We start from the raw sequence: 25,248 nt of genomic DNA, 5'->3' as shown, positions 1-25,248 counted from the left end.
AGATATAGTAAGAATATTTTTTCTTGAACTAAAATAAATATTTTTAATTAAAGATGTTATATTACTCCTACCCTGATGTTTTCTTATTAAGATATAGTAAGAATATTTTTTCTTGAACTAAAGTAAATATTTTTAATTAAAGATGTTTTATTACTCCTACCCTGATGTTTTCTTATTAATCTCAGCTCTGATATATCAGAAAAAAAGTAATCATACACACATTTAGCAGTAGAGAGGAAACACAATTGCTTTGTTTTGTTTTGCCTATAATACAGTCATCACTTTTATGCACAAAAAAAAAAAGTGATCATACACATTTAGCAGTAGAGTGGAAACACAATTGCTTTGTTTGTTTTGCCTGTAATACAGTCATCACTTTTATGCTGGGTGGGTGATTTTCTTTTTACTCATAGGCCACCTCCTTCATCTCCTTCAACATTTTGATACTTGTGTGAACTCCCAACCTAAAAGATTTCAAAGGATTAACCCATTGTTCCTAAGCATTCCTAGTTACCTAGGAAAGCTTTAAACCCCAATTCAGTGGTTAGCCACTCAGAGTGAGCCATTAATCTGATTATCAGGAAGAGCTTGAGTGGATTTGGCAACATGATTGATTCTGCAGGTGCATTTGAAGAGACCTTAGTCAAGCCTGTGGGTGCACTTGGCTGCCAGAATGATGAACACCAAGAGAAGAAAAGGAACACTGGGAGTGGAAATTAAGACTTCAAAGCCACATTTTATCAATTCCATTTTTTAAAATTACAGTTAGTCTTACAGGATAAAATGGGAAAAATCTCAAAAGAAAGCTGTGTTCTAGATGCTTGCCAAGGTAGCTTGCCAAAGTAGTTCATGGTCAGAAGTTTTTAATAACAAGTTATAATTAATATTCTGTATGCTCTTTCAGTAAGTTCTCTTATGTGATTTTTTTTACAGAAGAATTTGTAGTATGAACTACCAGAAAGATTGGCTAAGTAGCTGAGAGATTTTTCTGCCTGGGAAGTCTGTCACTTTTAAGCAGCTATTTAATCTGTGTAATAGTTTGTAAGATCTTTAGGTTATGAGCTAAAGATCGCTATAACCCAGAGGAGCATCTGAGCTAGTAACAAGCAATAATCAAAGTGGACAAAGAGGAGAGGAAGTGTAAATATACAATTCTAGACTGTTTTCAATGAAGGACAGTTGAAAATGAGGATGTTATTTTAGTTCTTTTTCAAACGATTGTGTCTAAATGCATTCTAAGACATCTTATTTGATTAAATTTTAATAGATTTAAATTTACTTATGTTCTTATATGATACAAGTTCTTAAACTGTAGAAATAAGAGAAAAATTTCACAAATCTATATGAAGGTAAATATTTAAAGATAAAACTAGTCAATATAAGAAATGTATAAATATAATCCCCAGTTAAGAAACTATTAAGGGAAAAAAAAGAGTAAGAGTTCATGGGAGAAAGAAAAGTAAAGAAAGGGTGTGGACTAAGGGTGTAGAGAACCAAGCAGTGAGCAAAGCAGTTTTGGTGGAGCTGAATGCTTATGTTATGAAGTAAGTGCTAACGTATCAATGAAGGGTGAACAATATTTTGAATTTGACACTTAAGAAACAAACTGACAATTTAAAGTCTTTTGAGAAACATCAAACAATATGACTGTGCAATTCAAGAAATGGCTGAAAAATCAAGAAATTAGTTGTAGTTAGAATGGAAACAAATTTTTGTCTTAAAAAGAGAAATATCAGTTTTGCATAATATTTCATACAGCATGCACTAAAATACACGAATCTAGCTTCACAGCTTTGTTTCGTTCTTATTTTTGGATGACTCCTCAGTTGATATCCACAACTATGTTAACTATCGATCTGATATCTCTAGTTGTATACTGGAAATTAAAATGTCTCTTAAGCTCAAGATATAAAATACTTATCATTTTTATCCTCAAGTTACCTCTTCTAGGCTTCATTTACTCTCCTTTAATTCTTGAGATAAAGACTTATGTCATCTTTAACATATTCCCATCCTTTACCAATATAGGTAACTAATTACAAAGTTCTGACAAATATTATATTGTAATCTTTCTCAAATTAATCACTTTCTTTCCTTGCTACCACCATCCAGGACTCCATCGCTACGTTCCCATAGATTACAGTAGTCTCTTTACTCATTGGTCCTCTCATTTTTCTCTCTCCTTTAAACTATCATCATGCAGACTACTTGCAGATTCATCTTCTTAAGCACCACATGTCTTCATGATAGTCATGGCTCTTCTGATTAGCACTGAAGGCTTTCCACAAACTGTATTCCTCTGATCTATCTATCTATCCTTCACGATCTAGTTGTCCTTAATATCCCTTGCCTTCATGCATTCACTTCTTCAAAAAGTATTATCTATAATGTGCTAGACACAACCCTATTCCCTAAGTATAAAACAACAAATAATGACATGGCCCCAGACAACAACATGGTCACAACTATAAGTAAAATGATTTCCATATAAAAATAAAAACTACTTTCAACGTAGACACATAATAGGCTGGGCCTATGTCGGTGAAGAGGGGATGACAGAGTTGAGTAATAAAGTTTGAGTGTAATCTCACTGGGTAGACTTGAGGTGGACATTTTAGGTAGAAGATCAGAATGTGCAAGGATATGGAAACATGAAAGAGTTGGGTTGCCATGGAACTTGGAGTAGTTTGAAATAACTGGCACATAGATTAGAAACAGGTGGAAACACAGGTTTAAAAGTGAAATGAGATGGTGGAGAGTTTGGCATATGACAGGGGCATAGTTATTTATAGAACTATGAAGAAAAAGCAGAGTGTAGGGTACAGATAAAGAGTTCAAAAATATAATAATGGAGTTGTAAATATTCTCCTCTGATGCCCGGCCTTTTCTCAGTAGCCTAGGAAATAAGACTATCAGCTAAGACTGAGGATGGACCAGATAGTGCTGGAGGTTTGAGGAAAAATAAATGTGAAATAGTTTCAAAGAGAGTAAAAAAAATTGTGAGGATTAAAATTGTCTTTTCTCTTGAAAATATCAACCCAATTAATTTTGATCTGAAATCCAATATATCATAAACACTGCCCCTGATGTTGACATGGTTAAGTGAGAATCTGCAGCACCGGGAGAATTAAAGTGAAAATTCTCAGGCCCTTTTAAGAATCTGGATTCATTAGATCTGAGGTAGGATATGCTAACCTGCATAGTTAATAAACACTCCCAGGTGTGTCTGGCTAAGGTCATCCTCCAATCACACTTGGAGGAGACCCACCATATAAGACAAAATATCAATACCTTTGTTTGACATCAAAGGTGGTTCTTGTTGTTGCCTTTCTGTTGATGTCAGGATTCTCTAAAGAAACACAACCTAGTTTTGCAGCTAGGAATTATGAGCAGCAAAGTCTCCTGAAACACCGAGGTGGCGTGGGAAGTCCTGCACAGGAACCAGCACAAGTATCGGAAGTTTTTGGAGACTGCAGATCAGTTTGAAGAACTATGACCCTCAGAAGGACAAACACTTCTCGGTCACTGTTAGTCCTAAGTCCACTCCCCACCCCAAATTCTCTGTATATGTTCTGGGGGAGCAGCAGCACTGTAATGAGGCCAAGGCGTTGGATATCCCCCATATGGACATCGAGGTGCTGAAGAAACTCAATGAGAGTAAGAAACTCGTCAAGTTGTACCATGCCTTTTTGGCTTCAGAATCTCTGATCAAGCAGATCCAACGAATCTGGGGCCCAGGACTGAATAAGGTTGGCAAGTTCCCTTCCTTGTTGACCCTCAATGAGAACATGGTGGCCAAAATCGATTAGGTGAAATTCACAATCAAGTTCCAGATGAAGAAGATGCTGTGTCTGGTAGTGGCTATTGGCCACGTGAAGATGACAGGTGAGCTTGTGTACAACATCCACTTAGTTGTCAATTTCCTGGTGTCATTGCTCAAAAAGAACTGGCAGAATGTCCCGGCTTTGTATATTAATAGCACCATGGGCTAGCTCCAGCGCCTGTACTAAGGCCCAGCTTAACAAATCATACTGCTACTGTTAAAAAAAAATTTAAAAAAACCAGAACCTATAGGACAGGGGTGGGCAACCTTTTTGTGAGTGCGTGCCAAAACCAGCAAAATCTCTGACTCAAAGTTCTTCTGTGTGCCAACCCTAATTTTTTGAGAACATGTTATGCCTACTTGATATCTCTTAAGGTGTACATATGTGAAGAACCTTGAAGAAATAATAAAATTCATTCGAGCGACAAAAACAGTATATGATGATGAAAAATACATTTATTTTCCCCTCTCTTGTCAATCCATGTCTATGGTCTTTAAGATAACTTGTTATGTAAAATTATTAATTTATCTGAGAGGCACCTACACTGAATTTATCTGAAAAATTAAAAAGTCGATATTAAGGAAAAAATTGTGAATGGAAGATTATAAGAGAGGGTTTCGCGTGCCAGCAAAGTTACTGGCGTGCCATGTTTGGCACGTGTGCCAGGGGTGGCGTGCCCTGTTTGGAGGAAATCTCTTTAGATAGATAGATAGATAGATAGATAGATAGATAGATAGATAGATAGATAGATAGATAGATTATAGATAGGTAGATCCAATTGGATATAATACATTATATATATCTATATGCCCATAAATTTATATTTATCTATCTATATAGCACTCATCATATCTGTCTAATCTATCATCTAGCTAGCTAGCTAACTATCATCTGGAGAGTGAGAGATTTTATTTTAAGGAATTACTTAACAAAGTTGTGAAATTGGAAAATATGAAATTCATAGGACAAGTTGGCAGGCTGCAAACTCAAGTAGGATTTCCATGTTACACTCCCAGGGCAGAATTCCTTCTTCTTCCAGAAACCTCAGCTTTAGCTGGGCCATGGAAAACTTTATCTGATTGGATGAGGCTGAATTATCTCCTTTATTATTGAGAGTAATCTTTTTGTAAAGTCAACCGATCATAAAAGTTTATCACAGAATATCTTCACAGCAAAATGTAGACTAGCGATTGACCAAACAACTTGGGACCAAGCCTAGCCAAAGTTGACATAAAATTAATCATCATGCCTCACAGTTTGCTGCAAGAAAATTGAATTGCTGGCTATTCTTTGAGCACTACATGTTGTTTCCTTTTCTTAGACATGTTTCCATGCCTCTTTGTCTGGAAAGTTCTACACATATTTCAACTTAAGCAGTGGCTCTCAACACATACCAGTATTTATCCAATATAATAAAACCCTAATATTGACAGAACGGTGGGATGACCGGTTGCTGTGATATGCACTGACCAGCAGGAGGCAGACACTCAATGTAGGAGCTTCCCCCTGGTGATCAATGTGCTCCCACAGTGGGTACACCACTCAGCCAGAAGCTGGGCACATGGCTGGTGAGCACAGAGGCAGTGGCGGGAGCCTCTCCTGCCTCCACTGCAGGCGGGCAGTAAGGAGTGAGGGGTCCTGGACTGTGAGAGCTCCAGACTGCGAGAGGGATGTTCACCTGCTGGGAATCAGGCCCAAGCAGGTAGGTGGACATCCCCCGAAGGGTCAGAGACTGTGATAAGACATAAGTTGGGTTGAGGGACACCCCCCCCAGTGCACGAATGTCATGCACCAGGTGTCTGGTTGTATAAATGAAACAGTGAAAATATCTTATTTGTTGTAGGTTGATTATACCATGCTTGTCTATAAAAAATCGTTTTTTGAATTATATCCATAAACAAACTAATAAGAGAGATGAACACTTCTTTGACCCAATATAGCACTTCACATTTGTGTGTGTTTTATATATAATAAGGACATAATAAATAAGATAGGCTTATGATCATACTTTAAGTATTATGATAGGCTTAGGCATTAAGAACTTTTAAGACATTTCAATTCTCCACCCTGCAACCTGGCAAGCTGGTCACTTACTGATACCAACTGTATCACTATCCACTGATCATGGGAAGGAACTAGATGCTAAGTATAGGTAATTTGGCACACCAATCATCAAACTCCTGAGAAATAATTTCATAGCACAGATCCAGAGAGGTTTGCTTATAAAGGAAAGCTCATGGGCTTTCCTTCTTCCCTCCCCTCTTTATTCTCTCTCTCTCGTCTTAAAATGTCTTTTGCTATTACTGTGCCTAAATTGTGGAGCTTCTAGATATGAGCAAAAGGAAAAACAAATATTTAGAATGACGTATTTTTTAAATATGTTCTTCATATGTATGTCATTTTCTTTCAGACCAGTCACAACTTCCCGTACATCTTTGCCATTATGGATAATTGCCCTTATTGTGTTTGGAGTGTTGGCAATCCTGGGAATAACTATTGGTCTCCTGGTTCATTTTCTGGTAGTAGGTTGGTAAAATATACATTTTTACTTATTACAGTTTGTTGTAAACTTTATTTCCATTTCTACAAAAAAAAAGAGACAATTGCAAGCAATGAACTACCTCTATTTAAAATGTTTCTTTCTGGGATCACAGATCGAAGAATATACTAGATATGAATGCATAGCTACATATTTGATAGGCAGAAAATGTACTCTATCAAGATGGTATTATATATGTTATTTATAATTAAAGTATTACTTATTTCATGTGAAGAAGATAAAACAAATAATATTGCATTTTGACTATTTTTTATTCCTAATAAATATTAATATAAAAATCCCTTTAACATAGATAAAAGACTTTGAAAAGATGAGGATAGTTGGAGTTACTATTAGAAATAATGTTTTGACTGTAGACAATATTGTATTTATATCCTTCTATGAAAGACAAAAAATAATCATCATACTTCTCATTTTTCTCCCACACTTCCCTGCAATTTATAAGCAATATTATTATTATTTTACATTTTCATTGTTTATAACACTTCTTTCTGGTCTGTAATCATAATCACTACAGTTTTTTTAGTTTTGAATATGCTTACCATTAACCTTTTTTCCATGACCTTGGCATGATTGGATTTTACCCCTACAAAGTTATATATACTCATAATTTAGAGTCTAACTGGCAGAGCTGTTTATAAAAAATGCAGCTCCTCCTCCCCTATTTCCAGTTTCTCAGAGGCAACCACTTTCAACCCTTTAAATTGATTCATAATATTGTTATGTCCTAATTTTTCAATTACTGGTTTTGTCTATTCACATATGGAATATGAGGATTCTGTACTCATTCACATCCTGGCTACATAGCAATTCACTTGGGATTTTCCTTTAGTAACATCTTGGGGATTACTTTCAATTGTCTGTTGGACTTAATTTTCTAATGCCTGTATTTCGTATTTTATTTTTATCATTTTATTTACTCAGTTATAGTAGAGTGTATACTATACTCTAGGAGCTTTCTGAGAAGTATACGTTTTTGACAACTTGCATGTCTGAAAATGTCTTAATTCTATTCTGAACCTTAATAAATAGTACAGAAATTTTGTGTAAAAATCCTCACCTGAGGATATGCTTATTCATTTTAGAGAGAGGAAGGGAGAGAGAGAAAAACATTGATGTGAGAGAAACATTGATCACCTACCATACCCACTCCCACCAGGGATCAAACCTGCATCCTAGTACATGCCCTGACTGAGAATTGAACTCGCAACCTTTTGGTGTGCAGGATGAAGTTCCAACCAATTTAGCCACCCAGCCAGGGCTCCTCTTCCATTTCTTTATTGAATCCTCCAGATTTTCTTCTTCACTAAATTTTATATTTTGAGCTCTTTATTCTATAATATCTTTAAGAAAATGGGAAGTACTAGTAAAAACTTTTCCTCTGCTTCATGATAATTATAAAAAGCTTCCTACTGGATCCTTTTTGTAATTATTATTTACTCTTTTTGATTTGGACAAGACTATTTTCAAAGGATTATTGTGGGAAGTGAGTCTAGGGGTGTCTCATAGGCTAAGGGAGTTTGGAGCTTATATTTTGGTTTGTCCCCTCAAATGTTCTCTTATTCAGTCTGTTTTTTTTTTTCTTTAACACTGGAGCACATTTACCTTCAGTTTTTAACGCTTAAGAAGCCAGGGTTGCCCTGAGGATAGTTCCTTAATTTACACTCTCTGAATTATGGCAGAGGGATTCTGACTTCTTCCCTTCACCCCAGGTTAGATCCAGCAAGTTGCCTCAGCTGGGAGATTAGACCACATATAATAAAAATGTCACAGTAGTATGGTTTCACTTTTATTTTCACTGCTGTCATTCTGCAGTGTCAAAATAAGTCTCTACAGAAATATTCCTTATCTTTTTCTAGAATCTGAAGTCTTATTACTAGAATCATAGAATCATTGAGAACTTTTAGAAAAATCTTTATTCATCTCAACTTGTGAGGAGATGAATCTCTGCTCTATATCCTTTCTCACCTTAGTGTATATTTCAGTTTTTGTCATATTTGCTTCATAGTTTTTTATTTGGAGCCATGGCTGTGTTCTTTTTTGCCCTTCAACTTAAACCCTCCATCTTTTTTTCTTCTCCCCCCCACCCAATCTGGAATTTAAAGCAGGATAATATAGAAGTGTTTATACTCTGACAGCTTCAAATATATATGTTCTCATAATTGATGCTTAAACTATGTTATTAAATAGAGAATTCCTAGTATAAATGAATCCCCCAAAATGACAACATCATGTGTTTGTGTAAGTTTTCCTTACAGAAATAAGTTATAAGTAACCAAGACATGCAGAAGTTATAAAACATGTTCCTTCTTTCTGCCCCTTTTTCCATCTTTCTCAATTCCTATTGGTATTTGAACCAATAGAGCTGGGAATGTTAATCATAAAGTCTAAGTAAGTCTTATCAATACCTCATCCCTAAGGGGTTATTTTCATCTCATCAGGTACCAACAGAGCACAATGGCTGTATGCACAGTGGCCCATTAGGGTTGCTGCATAAAATTAAATTAAAAATACGATATTCAAGGGTTGATTTCCTTGTTCCAGAGTATGGTTTCTTAGTCTTAAATGTCTTAGACAATTAAATATTCAGTTTATCCACTGTACTTGGGAAAAATGCTCCATGCAGTTGAAATAAAAATTTGCTAATTTATTGTTTTCTACATTGAAAGATATTCATGGCTGCCTAATTGCTGTAACAGGTAATGAATATTTAGGAATTTAATAAAAAAACTGAAGCATTTATTGTGAATAGTAAATTATAAAAAATGAATTTGAATACTTTCAAGGTCTACTTTTGATATTTATGGTAAAACCTAATAAACTACCATTGCAAAACTTAGCCTCCATAGTAAAGGATCCATGACTTACAGGTAAGCTAACTACAATTGATAATTTTCATTCATATATCATTATTTATAACCAACCCATTTTCAGCATTTTATTTAGCACTTTCTGTCTTTTTTTCTCATTACCTTTCTCACTGTAAAGTATTTCACATTTATGACAGCAAAATAGTTCATATTTTATTTTAAGTATAGTATCTCCCTTCTTTGAATTCATATATCACAATTAACTTTATCACTTAATTATCCTTATGGATATCTCATTAGTAATGATTTAATCCTCATTGAGCCTGTGTCTTCCACAAAATAGTTTTTAAAGGCAATAATTATATTGCAAAATAAAATTAACATTTGTTTAGAGCTTATTATATGCTAGATAGAGTTATACAGTATCTAACATATTCTTAGATGCTTAATATCGATTAAGATTAGAGGTAAGATACATCAGATACCAAACAGCTTAGTGTCTATGAAAATTTAGGAAGGAAATGTAATGGATTAATTGTGGGCTTTGGACAGACCAAGTTTTGATCCTTGGCTTTCTTACTAGCTATGTGATATTGGGTAAGTTGCTGCATATCTCTAAGACTACATTTCTCTGAAAAAATGGGTATACTTCATCTGGCTTTTGTAAAGTATCTTTACACAGTAAGTACTTCATAAATGGTAACTATTTTTATTGTCTGACAATTGATTATTCTAGACAGAAATTTTATTTATATATGGTCCTACTTGTCTTATCAAGATGTGGCAATTCTTTATGATTTTTGTCTAATATATATCTACTTCATTCTTGGTCTTATAAATAGTTTTCACAATGCCCAGGTTATCTAATCAACCATGACAGAAAGATTCACAGCATTTATCAATATCTAATATGAGCACAGTTCTTACTAGTTGGTATTACTATGTCATCTATATCTGGATTGTAAACCCATTTCACTTAAATAATTCTTGCATCATTTCTTTATCTCACAGAAAACACAGTCTACTACTACCAAGGTAACTTTAAGGTTCTGGATATCCCATACAATAGAAATTATGAAAGAGAGACATCATCAGAAAATAACTATCTTAGCACAATTCTTGAGACTAAGGTAAATTAGTATTTTCCTATATTTACTCATTAATTCTCTGAAATATAAATATATTATTGGAATTTGATGTTTGACTCTATGTGTTCTCTTTAACAGATGGCTGATGCATTTCAGAGTTCTAGCATTTACAAACAATATCTCAATTCTCAAGTTATCACACTGGTGTAAGTAACTAACAGTAACATAAAACAGATCAACCCACCATAATATTATTATGCTTATAATTCTCCTATAAAAGTCTACTATAAATATGTTACAGTAATTAGCCAATGAGTTACTAATATTCAATATTGTCCTAAGCTAAGTGTCAGATTAATTGTTCAGTATAAAACCAAAGGAAATATCAGGCAATATAACTGAGTTCATTAGACCTATTGAAAATGTTATCAATCCTTAAATTAAAGAAAATATATCCCTCTGGTTTCCTAACTTTTTATGTTCAGACAACATAATTAGATGGTCCCTTAGACTGATGTTTGATGCTCTGACATTTTATTTAGCAGTAGCATAAACACAGATCTTGTTTTCTCCTGTCTTCCTCCTTGCAAGTCAGCTAAGCCCTTAATAGAACTGTTCTAGAGTTCTTAGGGAAAAGAACATATCTATACCATGCTTTGATATTCAGGCATCAAAGCATGGTATATCTCCAGAGCAAGAAGTGAAATACCTGTGCTGTGTTCTCTGCATGTGGGTTTGGAGTAGCATGAAAAAGCAGAGGGAATCCTAGAATAGGAAGTAGACAACCTGAGTTCAGCCTTTGCCACTTAGGAGCCCTAGAACCTTGGGAAAGTCACCATACCACTTTGCATCTGCTCCCCTGCCTGTGAAATGTTGATAATGACACCTACACTGCATCACCCATAAAACTGTGCTCAGGATCAAAGAAGATAATACGCATGCAACAATTTGCAAATAAACACATTTCAAATGAAGGGAATCATGCTGCTACCTTCATCAATGCCACCAGACTGTCTACCTTTCCCCTACTTCTGGAACTCATGGAACTGCTAGAATTGCACAATAAATCAAGATTTCAACTAGCATTAACATTGAGGTTTAGGTTTAGTACTGGAAAGAAATAGAAGACTAAAATTAAAGGGCCATGTACCTCTCAGACAAAACTGCAACGACCAAAAGACTTCCTTTCTTGATACCAAGATAATCTTTCTATTAACTTCAGCTATCTATAGGAAGGGATGGAGAGGTAGTGTCTCATTTGGCACACCCTGTGACAATAATCAAACTCTCACTCCCATGAGCTGAATGCTTCCTGGGAATGATTATTGATTTATACGCCAAAAGACGGTAGCTCATTAGGGAGATCCAAAGCATAATAGTGTCACTTCAGACACTACCCTCAAGGATGCCTGGCAATTCCATTAGCCAGCCTCCTGAGCTTCCTCTCCTTCTCCGTTTCAAACAAATCTGCCTTGAGCACCACCATCAGGTGATCTTCCTCAAACATGATTTTACTCAATTTCTCTTCACTGCTGGCCTTTGGCTAGCATTAAAGGCCTTCCTAAGTCCGGTCTCTTAGACACGTTGCCACTAGCTGACTGGGCAGAGGGAGATAGAGTGCACATGTAAAGAGCCAGGTTGTAGTCAATCGTACTAAATCTGGATCCTAGTTGAGTAGCTGTGCAATCTCGAGCACTATAGGTAACCTCTCAGAACCTCAAGTTTTCCTTGTCTATCAAATGAAGATAATGACACCTGTGCTGCAAGGTCACTGTGGAGACTGAGTGTGATAATAAATGTGATAAGCAAGTATTTAGAACACAGCAGATGGCCAATAAACACCAATTAATGTCACTGCTCTCTAGTTATTCTGGAGTACTATTCCTCCTCTTCTTCACCTGATGACATTTTCTGCTTGATCATGAAGCAGCAATAAAAATGCTTAAGGGCCAGTGTGTATGTCACCTCTTCCATGAAAATTTCTATGATCTTTTAAGTAAAAAGGGACTTATCTTTTTTTTATTATTATTATCAGCAGATAAGATAAATATCTTACCACTTCTGATATATTTATTATAGTCACTTGTATACATATTTTATCTCTCTTAGAAATCTGGACATTTCTCGAGGGTGGGAAATGTGTCCTAGTCACCTTTGCATGGCCCAGTTGTTTGTCTAGCAGTTGCTCAATAAATGATTAATGAATGTTTGAATAAATGATCCCAGTTCTTCTACCCTGTGCCTCTGGCCTTTCTTATTTTTCAGATTTGTAGAACTATTTATCTTCTAAACTGAATAATATAGCTGCATATATACTGTTACCGAATAAAATGTAGTTAGAAGCATAATCCTGTGATTAAAGTGAAGGTACTGCACAGACCCCTAAAAATCAGAAGAAATCAAGATAAGAAAGATCAGTAAGATCAGAAAAAAGAAAGAAATGTAATTTTTTTAGCAACATATGACACCTTTATGTTGTTTCCAGTCCTGATAGCAACAGCGTGACAGCACATATATTGCTGATGTTCAAGGTTCCCAGATCAATGAAGGCAAACACAAGAAGAAGAATTGAAAGCATCTTACAGCAGATGCTCAGTAACAACTCAGGATCCTTGACTACAGATCCTAATTCTCTTAGGCTTGTGGGTAAGCTCATGCATTAGATGACAGCAGTATTGCTTTCTTCTTTTTATCTGGACACATATCACAAGCACCAGAAACAAAGCTGATCCTCAATATTTTTTTAAAATGAATGTCATTGTTTTACATCAGAGCATTCTTCATTACTAAAAACCCTCAAATCATAATGTCACACCTTAAAAGTGGTTCTGGTGGGAAAAAAGCTAATTCTTATTCAAAAATGGGTAGTAAACCTTTGAACAGTTCCTAGAAGTAATGGTGTGTCTTGCTTTTCTTTTCATGATCTCCTGTGGCTTTCAAAAACTGCATAGTATCTGCTTTTATGAGAGCTCACTTTTCAAAAGTTATGTTTGTATGCTAACAGGAATCAGATTCACTTGTGGGGACTTCCTGTTCTTACAAAGGAAGGCACTGGTAGTTTTCCACTCTAGGTGATACACAATATAATTTTAATTAAGTAGAAGGAAATCTCTCACATGGAACTATGAAGATGATACTCATATCACATTCACATACAGTAAAAGAAGAATTCAAATAAACCCACGTTCTCTCCTTCCTATCGACATTTTATCCTGAGAGTGTTACTGTACCTACCATCTCATTCCATGGGTTCCAGGGCCAATGGACTAATGCCACGTATTTCATTTACCATGTCCTTTTTGTTCTATTTCAGAAACCAATAAGGTCGATACTGAAAGGATTATCAACAACCGTAAGTTCAGATACCTTTTACTTTAAATATTTAAGATGATCTAAAACATAAGTCAAGATTTGTTACTTTTGGCCAGGCACAGGTCTACGTGCTTTACATACAACTTACTTAATCCATTCTAAACCATTCTAAATTAGTTATTATCACCCCATTTTAGAGATGGGGAAATTGAAGCACAAAGAGGTGGCATAATTTGCCTAAATTCAACCAACTTGTAAAAGGTGGGAACAGAACTCAAACCAGGGAGTATGGTTGCAGAGGCCATGGACTTAACCATGATTTTACATGCCTCCTACAGCTTTTACACTCTTCAAGTGCCGAGATGTCTTGGAGGTCCTATGGAGGTGATTCTGGGGTTGCTAGTGATTCCTATAGAGATGATTCTGTTCCTACCAGTGTAAGATATTGTCAGACAGACCATACAAGAATATCTCACTTCACTCTCAGCTTTATCATCAAATCAACATTATTTTCCTATTCTCAATGGAACAAAACTGACTCCCTCTGACAGGCTGTGGGAGACGAGCAAGGATATCAGCTACATATGATAGAGTCAAGGGAGGTTCCAATGTTCGGGAAGGAGAATGGCCCTGGCAAGCAAGTCTCAAAATAAATGGCCGACACTACTGTGGGGCATCTTTGATCAGTGACAGATACCTGGTGACTGCAGCTCACTGCTTTCAAAAGTAAGTTCATCATGTTGCCCAGGCTAGGGGGACCAAAAGCCCGGGAACGTTCCCAGTTGACCTCTGTTATCCCAGTTTAATTATCAGTAGCGCACCCTTTCATTCTCAAAAGTGTCCTGGAAGGTTTGGAAGATAAATGATATGGTAAACCAATCTAAGGCTTTCCTACCTTACCAATAAAAATGGTAAGAGTCATTCATTCATACTATGACATATTTATCTCACATGATTCTTATCTCATGTCACTTTATACTGCAACTACTTGTAGTTGCTAAAACACATCATCCTATTTCATAACTCCCCCCCCCTCTTCATGGGCCTGTCCCCTTGTCATTTTGTAGTCACATGTGACTCAGCTCTATAGTTTCACCCAAAATGCTACATCCCCCAAGAAATGGTCCATTTCCTAGTGCATGTATATAACTGTGGTCCCACTAATTATATACATAATCATTTAAGCAATCATAACTGCCTGTGTTTATGCCATCTTTCATTAGACTTAAATTTTTTGAAGGCATGGGTTTATTTTTATATATGTATCCTCATAGCCTTACATAGTGTATATTGAAAGGAGTCAAAGAAGGCTTTTAAAATTAATTTAAAAGTCAGGTTCTATCACTATTAACGGATTATCAAGGAAGGAAAAATTAATGTCATGAAAGGGGTCTAATAGATGCAGATCGTATTTCTATCACTTTGAAGTAAATACAAAATGATTTTTGTTTCTTTAGGACACTAAATCCAAAAAACTATACTGTCAGCTTTGGCACCAAAGTAACTCCCCCCTATATGCAACATTATGTTCAACAAATTATTATTCATGAAGACTACATCCCAGGCGAACATCATGATGATATTGCAGTTATACTGCTCACTGAAAAAGTTTTATTTAAGAACGATGTCCATCGAGTTTGTCTTCCCGAAGCCACACAGATTTTTCTACCAGGTGAAGGCGTTGTTGTTACAGGATGGGGAGCACTTTCGTATAATGGTAAGTCCAGGGAAATCTTAACATAGTGAGTAAGGTACAAAAGCAACAAGAGAAATTAGTGAGTTAGGTACAGAGTCAAAGGCATTGTTTACCTCTGGGTGCCCAGTACTCCCAGGTAACTTCTCAGAAAATGCTGCATTTGGAGCTGTGGCTTTGCAAATTGCCTTGCTTTAGAACATTCTAAGGAGACCAGCTTGTGAAAACTCTAAGCTGGAGAACCTAAGTGAGAAAGTTCTGGTTCAAAGATGTAAAAAGAGAGACAAAGGCATAGGAAGGCAGCACTAGGAGGATGGTTCAAATTGTTCTCTGAACATTTCTTTTTCATTGGTTTTACTGCGAGGGGGCTAAGAGAGCTTTCTCATCCTAAGAATAGCAAGAGTCAAATATAGGTCTTATGCACAAAGGAAAAACCAAATTTTTCATCTTGCTCTGTTTCAGAGCAGCTCTTTTGCTGAGAATATTTACTTCTTTTAGGTAAATACCCAACGATACTTCAGAAAGCACCTGTGAAGATTATCGATACAAACACTTGTAATTCTAGGGAAGCATATAATGGTATGGTGCAGGACACGATGCTATGTGCTGGGTACATGGAAGGACATATTGATGCCTGCCAGGTAAATCTGAACATTATTCACATTGGTCATACAAATATAAGTAACTGCTATTATTTTATGAAAATTTTCAACATGAAGAGAATTCTATACTTAAGTTAATCTGTACTTCGACAATCTGTCAAACTCCCTCAGCTGTGGCACTAAACTGATTCTTTCCTATATGCAACATCTATAATAATAAAAGCATAATATGCTAATTAGACTGGACAGCCTAACGACCTTCCGGACATCATTCCAGATGTCCTTCTGGACGAAGCAGCAGGGACAGGGGCCAAGGCAGAAGTGGTTAGGGGTGATGAGGCAGGCAGGCAGAGTGGTTAGGGGCGATGTGGCAGGCAGGCAGAATGTTTAGGGGCGATGAGGCAGGCAGGCAGAGTGATTAGGGGCGATGTGGCAGGCAGGTAGAATGTTTAGGGGCGATGAGGCAGGCAGGCGAGCAGTTAGGGGTGATCAGGCAGAAAGACGAGTGGTTAGGGGTAATCAGGCAGGCAGGCAGAAGGGTTAGGGGAGATCAGACAGGCAGGTGAGTGGTTAGGGGTGATGAGTCAGGCAGGCAGAGTGGTTAGAGGCAATTAGGCAGGCAGGTAGGCAAGTGGTTAGGAGCCAGATTGTGAGAGGGATGTCCGACTGACAGTTGCGGGATCGGGCCTAAACTGGCAATTGGATATCTCCCGAGGGGTCCTGGATTGCAAGAGGGTGCAGGCTGGGCTGAGAGACTACCTTCCCCCCTCCCCCATGCACAGATTTCATGCATTGGGACTCTAGAGTGTTTATAAGTGTTTAACAAACATTTATGTTGGACTTACTCTGAGTCAAGCACAAACTGGAGTCCTTTACAAATATTAATCCTTTTAATCATGACTTTGTCATGTAGCTACTATCATTATTATAATTTTATAGATACTGAAATGGAGGCAGAAGAAAGTAATGTAATTTGCACAAGGTCACACAGCTATTAAGTGAGAAAGCTGGCATCCAAAACAAGTAGTCTAGCATCACAGTCCATAATCTTTTTTTTTTAATATATTTTATTGAGTTTTTGCAGAGAGGAAGGGAGAGGGATAGAGAGTTAGAAACATCGATGAGAGAGAAACATCGACCAGCTGCCTCCTGCACATCCCCCACTGGGGATGTGCCTGCAACCCAGGTACATGCCCTTGACCGGAATCGAACCTGGGACCTTTCAGTCCGCAGGGTGACGCTCTATCCACTGAGCTAAACCGGTTCGGCACAGTCCATAATCTTGATCATATTTCAATAAAGAATCATTCGTAGGTCCTAGCTAGCCAGTTTGGCTAAGTGAATAGAATGTCTGCCCATGGACAGAAGAGTCCCAGGTTTGACTCTGGTCAAGTGCACATATCTTGGTTGCAGGCTCCATCCCATACACTGTCAGGGTGCATGTGGGAGGCAATCAATCTTTCTCTCTCTTTTTCTCTCTCTCTTCCCCTCCCTTCCATTCTCTCTAAAAAAATCAATGGAAAAATATCCTCAGATGAGGATTACCAACAAGAAAAAAGAAAATCTGTCTCAGAAAGTTTTCCATTATTTTTAGCTCATTTTTTCTTATATTTTTAGCCTCCTCATGGTTAGGGGTCTGGCTACTTTTCTCAGATAGGAAGCCCTCTATTGCAAGTTTATTAATAATATGTCTCCCAAAGCTTTCTCATGGAATTAGACCTTATAACCTACCAGTTCATGCCTTCAAGGCTCAGGTCAACTCCTAAGAGCCCCAGAGAATATATTCTGGATGATTACAGTTACATTCTGGCCAGTCACAGTTATGATTAAGGATGAAGAATGGATTTACACCATGTACCTCCCTGTGATCTTTATGAAGCATGAATCACAAACATCATCTTGGCTTTTCATACAGGGTAAATTAAGTATCTGGGAGTAAATTCTCACAATGATAAATATTTTTTGTTTTACTTAGGGTGACTCTGGAGGACCATTGGTTTATCCCAATTCTCGACATATTTGGTACCTTGTTGGAATAGTGAGCTGGGGTGTAGAATGTGGAAAAATCAACAAGCCAGGTGTCTATATGCGAGTGACTGCCTATCGCAACTGGATTGCCTCCAAGACTGGTATTTAAGAGAAAAGTATCTTGTAGAAACTATCTTAGGTCATTTTAACCTATTACTCCTAAGCCTTATGTAACGTGGATTTCCAATGAGCATATACAATGATTGTTTAGAAAAAACTGTGGTCCTGAGGGAATATTTATGAACTTTAATTTTAAGCAGACGCCACAAAAGAAGAAATCTCATGTTTAGTCAAAAAAGGCCTAAGAAAGCACTCTTATAAAAAACTGACAATTACTAGTTGTTTTCTATTTCATGCACCCACATCATGAAATACAGCTCTTGGTTTTAGGCATTCAGACTTTGTAGAATTATGAAAGTATGTTTTTGTCTATTGCAAGTTACCAGGCAACACTGTGAGAGTCTGGAACCAACACCTTCTGAGAAGTGGGTTGGAATGTTCTGTATCTGCCCTCAGATCATAGTTGTTGTGGAAGGGGTGTGATTGTGAACTAAATCTTGTCAGAATTTAGGCACTAACTTAGAGTCTCTTAATTGGGTGCTAATCAACTCTTTTAGTCAAAGAATTTCACCACCAGCAAAACTGGGTGAAACAACTCATCTTAGATTTACAGATACCAGGTGCACTAATTCTTCAATGTTGATACAAGCTTCTGTAGAAATTCTTTATTTGTAACATATATAAAAAGAAGACATGGAGATGTCTAATGTATTTTATATTCAACAATAAAGATAAATTTAAAAAAATAAAGGAAAAAAATAAAAGTAGATTATCCTTGTTCAATATAACATTTTTCTTTTCTTTTTGTTTGTTTTCTTATTAGTGTTTTGCAGGTGACTTCCTTCTTTTATTTTTCTGTTATTGCTTCTACTTGGTCAAATACTTGGGGAAGGGCAACAGTGTAGTTAAACAGCTACCAGGAGGCAGGAAGGAGAGGCTGGGCCAGATCAGGGGCATACAGTGGGCAAGGGAAGCTCCTAGTTACACTTGAGGATGAGGCTGCATCAGCCAGGGATGGGGCCAGACAGGTTGAGGAGTTTGGTCAGGTGATTGTCTATCCTCTCTGAGTGTCAGCTCTGGGTTTAGGAAGTGTTTCTCCAGGAAGCAAAAGAGTTGGGGGGCATGAAGATAGAGCCCAGGATGTGCCTCGCCTTCCGGGCCAAGGAGGTTTTCATGGCGTGCAGGTTGCCACCTCACTCTTCTCAGGATGGCTTCTGAATTTCCTAGAAAAGGGCTCTGTTGCTGTGCTGGTTTTACAACTTTAAGAGATGAGGGTGTGCTCTGCTTCTCCTCCTCCAACTCACAGAAGTGGCACAAGTGGGCCAGGGTCACGTGATCCCGTGGTTATGGAGACCCAGAGAGAGGCAGGTAAGGGAGGCCCACAGATGCGGGTTGATCAGACTGTGACGGCAGCCTCCACCTCAGAGGAATGAATTCTGGCTGATTTGAGGGCTCATGGTTCATTGGCGACTCAGATCCAACCATACACAAAAAAGTGACATCTGTGGGTCTCAGAAGTGGGTGATGGAATGACCAAGGAGAAGGCTCTGGAAGCTGCGGCTGGGGGCTGAGGGGAAAGGAGTGTCACTGGAGGCTGGAGGGCAGTTGCATCCAAACAAGAGACAGTTGCATCCATACCCACATACCTGCCTGTAGTTGGTTGTTTTGTATGCGAGGAATGCTAATTACTGGCCATGTTCTTGGTCTCAGTTTGTGGAAGTGAGCACAGAATCCTGTTTTATGAACCATACGATCTTCATAAATTCAGTGACTTTAGTTTGTAATATTCATCTTTCAAGGGTAGAAATTTTTATCAGTCTTTACTAAAATTTTGACTCAGAGGCTTAACACGAGTCCTTAAACAGTGTTTAAATTTTATTTAAGCTTCCACTACCAAGTTTGGATATATAAAAGGAAATGTTTTACCTATTGAATTTTCTCCTCCCAGAAAATATAGATTTTACTCTCTACCTATAACCATTTTATATATAAGACCTGGAATAAATATATATCATATACAACCATATAATTTAGATATTCCAGAGTTTCATAAATTTGTTTTTAATGGCAGTTATAAGTTATTTTCCATCATCTATAACCCTAGTTTTTTTAAGTGTTCAAAGACCAAAGACTCTTAAAGAAGTCTTGGCATATTAAATTCAGTTATTAACTACCTTGTTATTTAACCCATTTGGTTATATAAGTAACATCAAATATTGTATTATTCATTACAATAAGAAATCCTATATAATAAAGAGGTAATATGTAAATTGACCCTCACTCTGCCACACTGTCACAAGATAGCTGCACCCACAGTGGAGGCAGGGTTCCCGTTACAAACCATAAAGAATGATCAGCAGGGACCTGAGGCTGTGTGGCGCTGGGCCAGGGCAAGAGACCTGAGGCTGTGCCCCCTGCCTGGTGGGGCTTGACGGGGGACCTCAGGTCACACCCCCACCCCAGTGCTGGGCTGGGGACCTCAAGCCGTGTCCCCCGCCCTGGCGCCAGGCCAGGGAACCTGATGCCACACCCCTGGCCCAGCGGGGCTTGATGGGAGACTTGGGGCTGTACCCCTTGCCTGGCGGGGATTGATGGGAGTGGGGCCAACCAGGTCTGGGTCTTACGTGATTTTGAGGTGCACACGAGTGGGCAGGGACTTGACTCTGGGTCCCGCGGCATGCCCCAGACTCTGACAGGAGGAAGATTTTCATGTACATTTTACTAATTTTCTAAATTGACCCTCACTCTGCCACACTGTCACAAGATAGCTGCACCCACAGTGGAGGCAGGGTTCCCGTTACAAACCATAAAGAATGATCAGCAGGGACCTGAGGCTGTGTGGCGCTGGGCCAGGGCAAGAGACCTGAGGCTGTGCCCCCTGCCTGGTGGGGCTTGATGGGGGAACTCAGGCTGCACCCCCTTCCTGGTGGGGCTTGACGGGGAACCTCAGGTCACACCCCGACCCCAGTGCTGGGCTGGGTACCTCAAGCTGTGTCCCCCGCCCTGCCGCCAGGCCAGGGAATCTGACGCCACACCCCCGGCCCAGCGGGACTTGATGGGAGACCTGAGGCTGTACCCCTTGCCTGGCGGGGATTGATGGGAGTGGGGCCAACCAGGTCTGGGTCTCACGTGATTTTGAGGTGCACACGAGTGGGCAGGGACTTGACTCTGGGTCCCGCGGCATGCCCCAGACTCTGACAGGAGGAAGATTTTCATATACATTTTACTAATTTTCTTTCATTTCTTTCTTCCTCTTAGTCCATCACAGAAGTCCATGATAAGGAAGGGACTTTGACCTGAAGTGTGAACAGTTCACATTTTTTTTCTTTGTTGAGGTTGTTTTGTTTGTTTGCATATTCTGAAAAGAGTAAAACCCATTATAGCATTGGTTAGTGCCTAACACTAGTATGAAGTTCACAATGGGAAATGATACCAGTAGCACTTTTACAAAACCATTTATATTTTTGGAGTATTTTATATATCTCGCTTGATCCTATATAAAAATGCCTTCTGAACCTTGACCTGGTGAATTTGGTTCCCACTGCCGGCCTGAGCCTGGGCCCTTGGCAGCTGCTGCGGCTTTGTCTGGAAGGGTGTTCGGAAGGTCGTCCGGAAGATGTCTGCCCTAATTAACATATTACCCTTTTATTGGTGTAGATTTGGCTTTGACAATGTCCTCAGTTGATGGCAGGTTCTGTAAATGATTTTTCTATAAAACCAATATCTAGATCCATTTACGTTTTTACTGGGCTTTTTTTTTGGAATCTTCTCTTTTTAGTTTATAGTTGCTCATTTCTTTTCTCTGTAATCACTCTCAGCTACAAGACTTTCCATATGCCTCTCTAGACCTGCTCATATATTGCTGACTTTCTTACAATTTTTGGCTTACTCATTTTCTCAAAAAGTGTTTAAGAAACAAAAACAAAAGCAACAACAACAAAAACACCCTTGAATTTGTGGCATGCTCTCTTTTTAAAAAAAGCTACTCTTCTGGGAAAGAAGATGACCTGAGCCTCAGCATGCTCTGAAGAAAGTCTTGTGAAGGCTGAGATGGATATTTTTATTGTTGCCCATGTTCAACTGGGCTTTCATTCATTTTTCCCCCTTGATTTTATTTTCCCAACTCTCCTATTACATGTGGCTATGTAATTTCTTTTACAAATGAGCCTGCTCAAACAGTTTCAAAATAATAGTTGACTTTTTACAGCACTAAGTTACCCTCTTAGTAATTTGCTTCAACTAAAAATCTACATGCTTTTCTCATGGATTGATGAAACAGGTTGACAGGGTCCTTCTATCACTCTCTATAGTTTCTGGTGTGGGTATCAGGGTGGGAGGCAGTTCCCTTTATACTCGATCACAACCATCTTAGCCCGATCCTGCTTATTCTGATTTGGGATCTGCAGCATTCTCGTGTAGCCCCCATTCTGACCTTGGTACCAAGGGACCAGCACTTGAAACAGCTTTGGGATCAAGTCCTTCTCTGTGAGCCAGAAGTCAGCCATGTGCAGGGCTCTTTCATTGGCATCTGCCAGCTTCCCATAGTCGATGAGCTTCTCAGCGTAACCCTTCAAGATATATTTACCATGCCTTGATGTTTGGATCGCACCAGTCCTGTAAGCAAGTTCCACAACAGGTGGATGAGGGACTCGGGACCAAGGCCCAGGCGCAGAATATGTGGCCATGAGAGATGGTGGCAGGGACCGACAGCTGCATGTTCCCTGCTACTCCCCAAACACCTGGAGCTGGAACTGGAAACCCAGAATTTATTCTTGTATTATATTTATATTTATGATTACTATTATTATTATTAATCTACTTTTACCCACCCCTGTACAGGAAATACTAGTAGACAAAGCAAAACAGGACCAAGTTGGGAAGTGTGCTTTCTGTAAGCTTTCTCAGAAGGTAAGGCCACATAAAGATGGACTAATTGCCCAAGAATGGTCTTGGAAGGCACACTAGAGCAGTAGTGTGAAGCGTGGACATTGGAGTCATCAGACCTGTATTGAAATCCCTGCCATTGTCCAGGTGTATAAACTTAGGCAAGTTTCTTAACTCCCAAGTGTCCAGGTCCTTGTCTGCAAAGTAGGAATGATAACCGTATCAAGGCTATGTAATGTAATGAATATAAAGCATTTAATACAGTGCCTAGCACATAGTAACCCTCCTTCACCCTCACCCTACCCAGATGATCTGTTGTTACAAAAGCTAGGTTTTCATGAGAAGGGATAATTTTGGCAGGTAGAGAGTGTGGAAAAAGGCTGGCATTTCAGGTGAGGGGAGTAATGAACTTGAACAAAGCAATGAACATGGTACATGAGAACTCACTGAGAGAAGTGCACATGGAGTGGAGGGACAGGACTGGGCATATGGGGTTGATCCGGAGGAGTGGTTCCCAGCTTTGGAGCCCTAAGAGAAGGAGTGGGATGTGTAGTTATCAGAAGGAATCTTCACGTCTATTAGTGCTCCAAGCAATACTTTAAACTGAACGTACATTACTTACCACTTTTAAGTACATATAGTTGTAGTTGAAATTAATAAAACACAATTTAATTTAATGAACCATTAAATTAATAAATACTTTTCAATATATCAAATAATTCTGTTCTTCATGTCTCAACTTAAATCTCACATCCTCAGAGAGATACTTCCTCCTTTCACTACTTAACATAGTCCCCATGCCCACTGCTTTAACTTGTTTCATAGCACCAAACACAACCTGGAGTTATGTTATCTATTTGTTTACTCTCTCTCCTCTCTTTGATTATAAACTATCATGATGGAAAGGACTTTGTGGTTTTCAACTACCATCACTCCAGCATCTAGACCAGTATCTCTACATGATGGGCCTTCAGTAAATATTTGCTTGAATAAGTAAACACATCTACAAAGTAGTAGTGTCATGTGCAAACAACAGGGCAAATGAATTGATTATGCTATATACAGCCATTTTCATTTTCTCAATGAATAATTTAAATTATAATAGAATCAGAAGACCCTTCAATCCTCTTCATAGTCATCATTAGCTCTTTGCTGAAATGAGAATTTCTTATTAATAAAAGAGGTGCCACAGAAGAATTGTCCAATTATGAGACACATAAGAGAAAAATGAGTCATTGTTCCAAAAGGCTGTAGCTTAAACCTGTGGGAGAACATTGCTATTGAGATATAAGTACATGTCAGAGTTATTCATTTCAGTGCACAAATGATAAAGTCATTAATTAGAGCTTCCCCTAAACCCAGACAGGTTAAACCGCTAACATATTGTCCAAAATTAGGTAATGTGTGTCATCACTTCGATAACTAGTCATCCAAGTGACAATACATTTTGAACTCCCACAACCTCAGCCACCATAAGACAAAGAACACGTGTCCTAAGATTGCCCAAAGGTGTAAGAGATTGCTTTAAAAAGCAGGATCTGGCAACAGCATGGATGGAACTGGAGAGCATTATGCTAAGCGAGATAAATATCACATAACCTCACTCAGTTGTGGAACATAATGAACATAAACTGGTGAACAAAAATAGATCCAGAGACAGAAAAACATCAATCAGATGCTCAAACCTCAGAGGGAAGGTAGGGAAGGTGGGGGTTAATGGGGAGAGATCAACCAAAGGACTTGTATGCATACAAATAGGCCTAACCAATGGAAAGAGACACCAGGTGGGTGAGGGCGTGATTGGGGGGTGGGGGTGGGGTAATGGGCGTATAAGGACACATATGTAATACCTTAATCAATAAAGGAAAAAAATTTTTAAAAAAGAGACAAGTTCTGTGATTATATACTAAGCAAGCAGGTCATCAATGGGTAAACTGAACATTTGTTGAGAAACTTGATGTGATCCAAAGTACTTAATATATAGCATTATGTCAGGAGACATCTGAATTTTTAATATCAATGTTACATTATTTGATCCCCTGTCTTTATCTTTGATTTTTATTCTGACATTTGCAGACACATATCAACTAAATGATTACTAATTATAGGACAAAAGTTAATAGCTCCACTAAAGTATTTTATGTGTCTGAATTTCTGTCTCCCAAGAGTTGTCTTCATTTTCTTCATATGAGAGAAATAGAAATAGTGGTCATGCTGTGCCCTCTTCTTCTCTCAAGTCAAGCTGCTATTTTTTTAAACACAATACATTTGCTCTGGATATCTGTCCACAAATACTATGCATTAATATAAATCACGATAGTAAACAATTACACATGGGACAACCTGTTTATCCATGTACTCACCTGTTACTACATCAGAATTATTTC

At 38.2% G+C, this 25,248-nt stretch overlaps 1 protein-coding gene and 2 pseudogenes across 1 annotated transcript in view; 2 read left to right on the top strand and 1 right to left on the bottom strand.

Annotated features, from left to right (window-relative positions):
• The window catches only part of LOC102751751 (transmembrane protease serine 11B-like protein), a 19,986-nt gene extending 1,339 nt beyond the window's left edge, over positions 1–18,647 (top strand). Inside the window, exons 2-10 of the mRNA XM_015565866.1 lie at positions 6,235–6,350; positions 10,206–10,324; positions 10,421–10,488; positions 12,768–12,928; positions 13,596–13,634; positions 14,146–14,320; positions 15,052–15,311; positions 15,786–15,928; positions 17,865–18,647. Coding sequence (XP_015421352.1) covers positions 6,235–6,350; positions 10,206–10,324; positions 10,421–10,488; positions 12,768–12,928; positions 13,596–13,634; positions 14,146–14,320; positions 15,052–15,311; positions 15,786–15,928; positions 17,865–18,026 — 1,243 coding nt within the window. The 3' untranslated portion in view covers positions 18,027–18,647. The remainder of the gene's footprint in view (positions 1–6,234; positions 6,351–10,205; positions 10,325–10,420; positions 10,489–12,767; positions 12,929–13,595; positions 13,635–14,145; positions 14,321–15,051; positions 15,312–15,785; positions 15,929–17,864) is intronic.
• Positions 3,386–4,040, top strand: LOC102771757 (annotated as a pseudogene).
• A 3,655-nt stretch (positions 18,648–22,302) lies between the features above and the next one.
• Positions 22,303–22,693, bottom strand: LOC102771471 (annotated as a pseudogene).
• Between the last annotated feature and the right edge of the window lie 2,555 nt (positions 22,694–25,248).

This window comes from Myotis davidii, unplaced genomic scaffold, assembly GCF_000327345.1.
Source record: "Myotis davidii unplaced genomic scaffold, ASM32734v1 scaffold31, whole genome shotgun sequence".
NCBI lineage: Eukaryota > Metazoa > Chordata > Mammalia > Chiroptera > Vespertilionidae > Myotis > Myotis davidii.
Note: the sequence above shows the minus strand (reverse complement) of the source record. Positions and strands in the feature narration are given on the sequence as shown.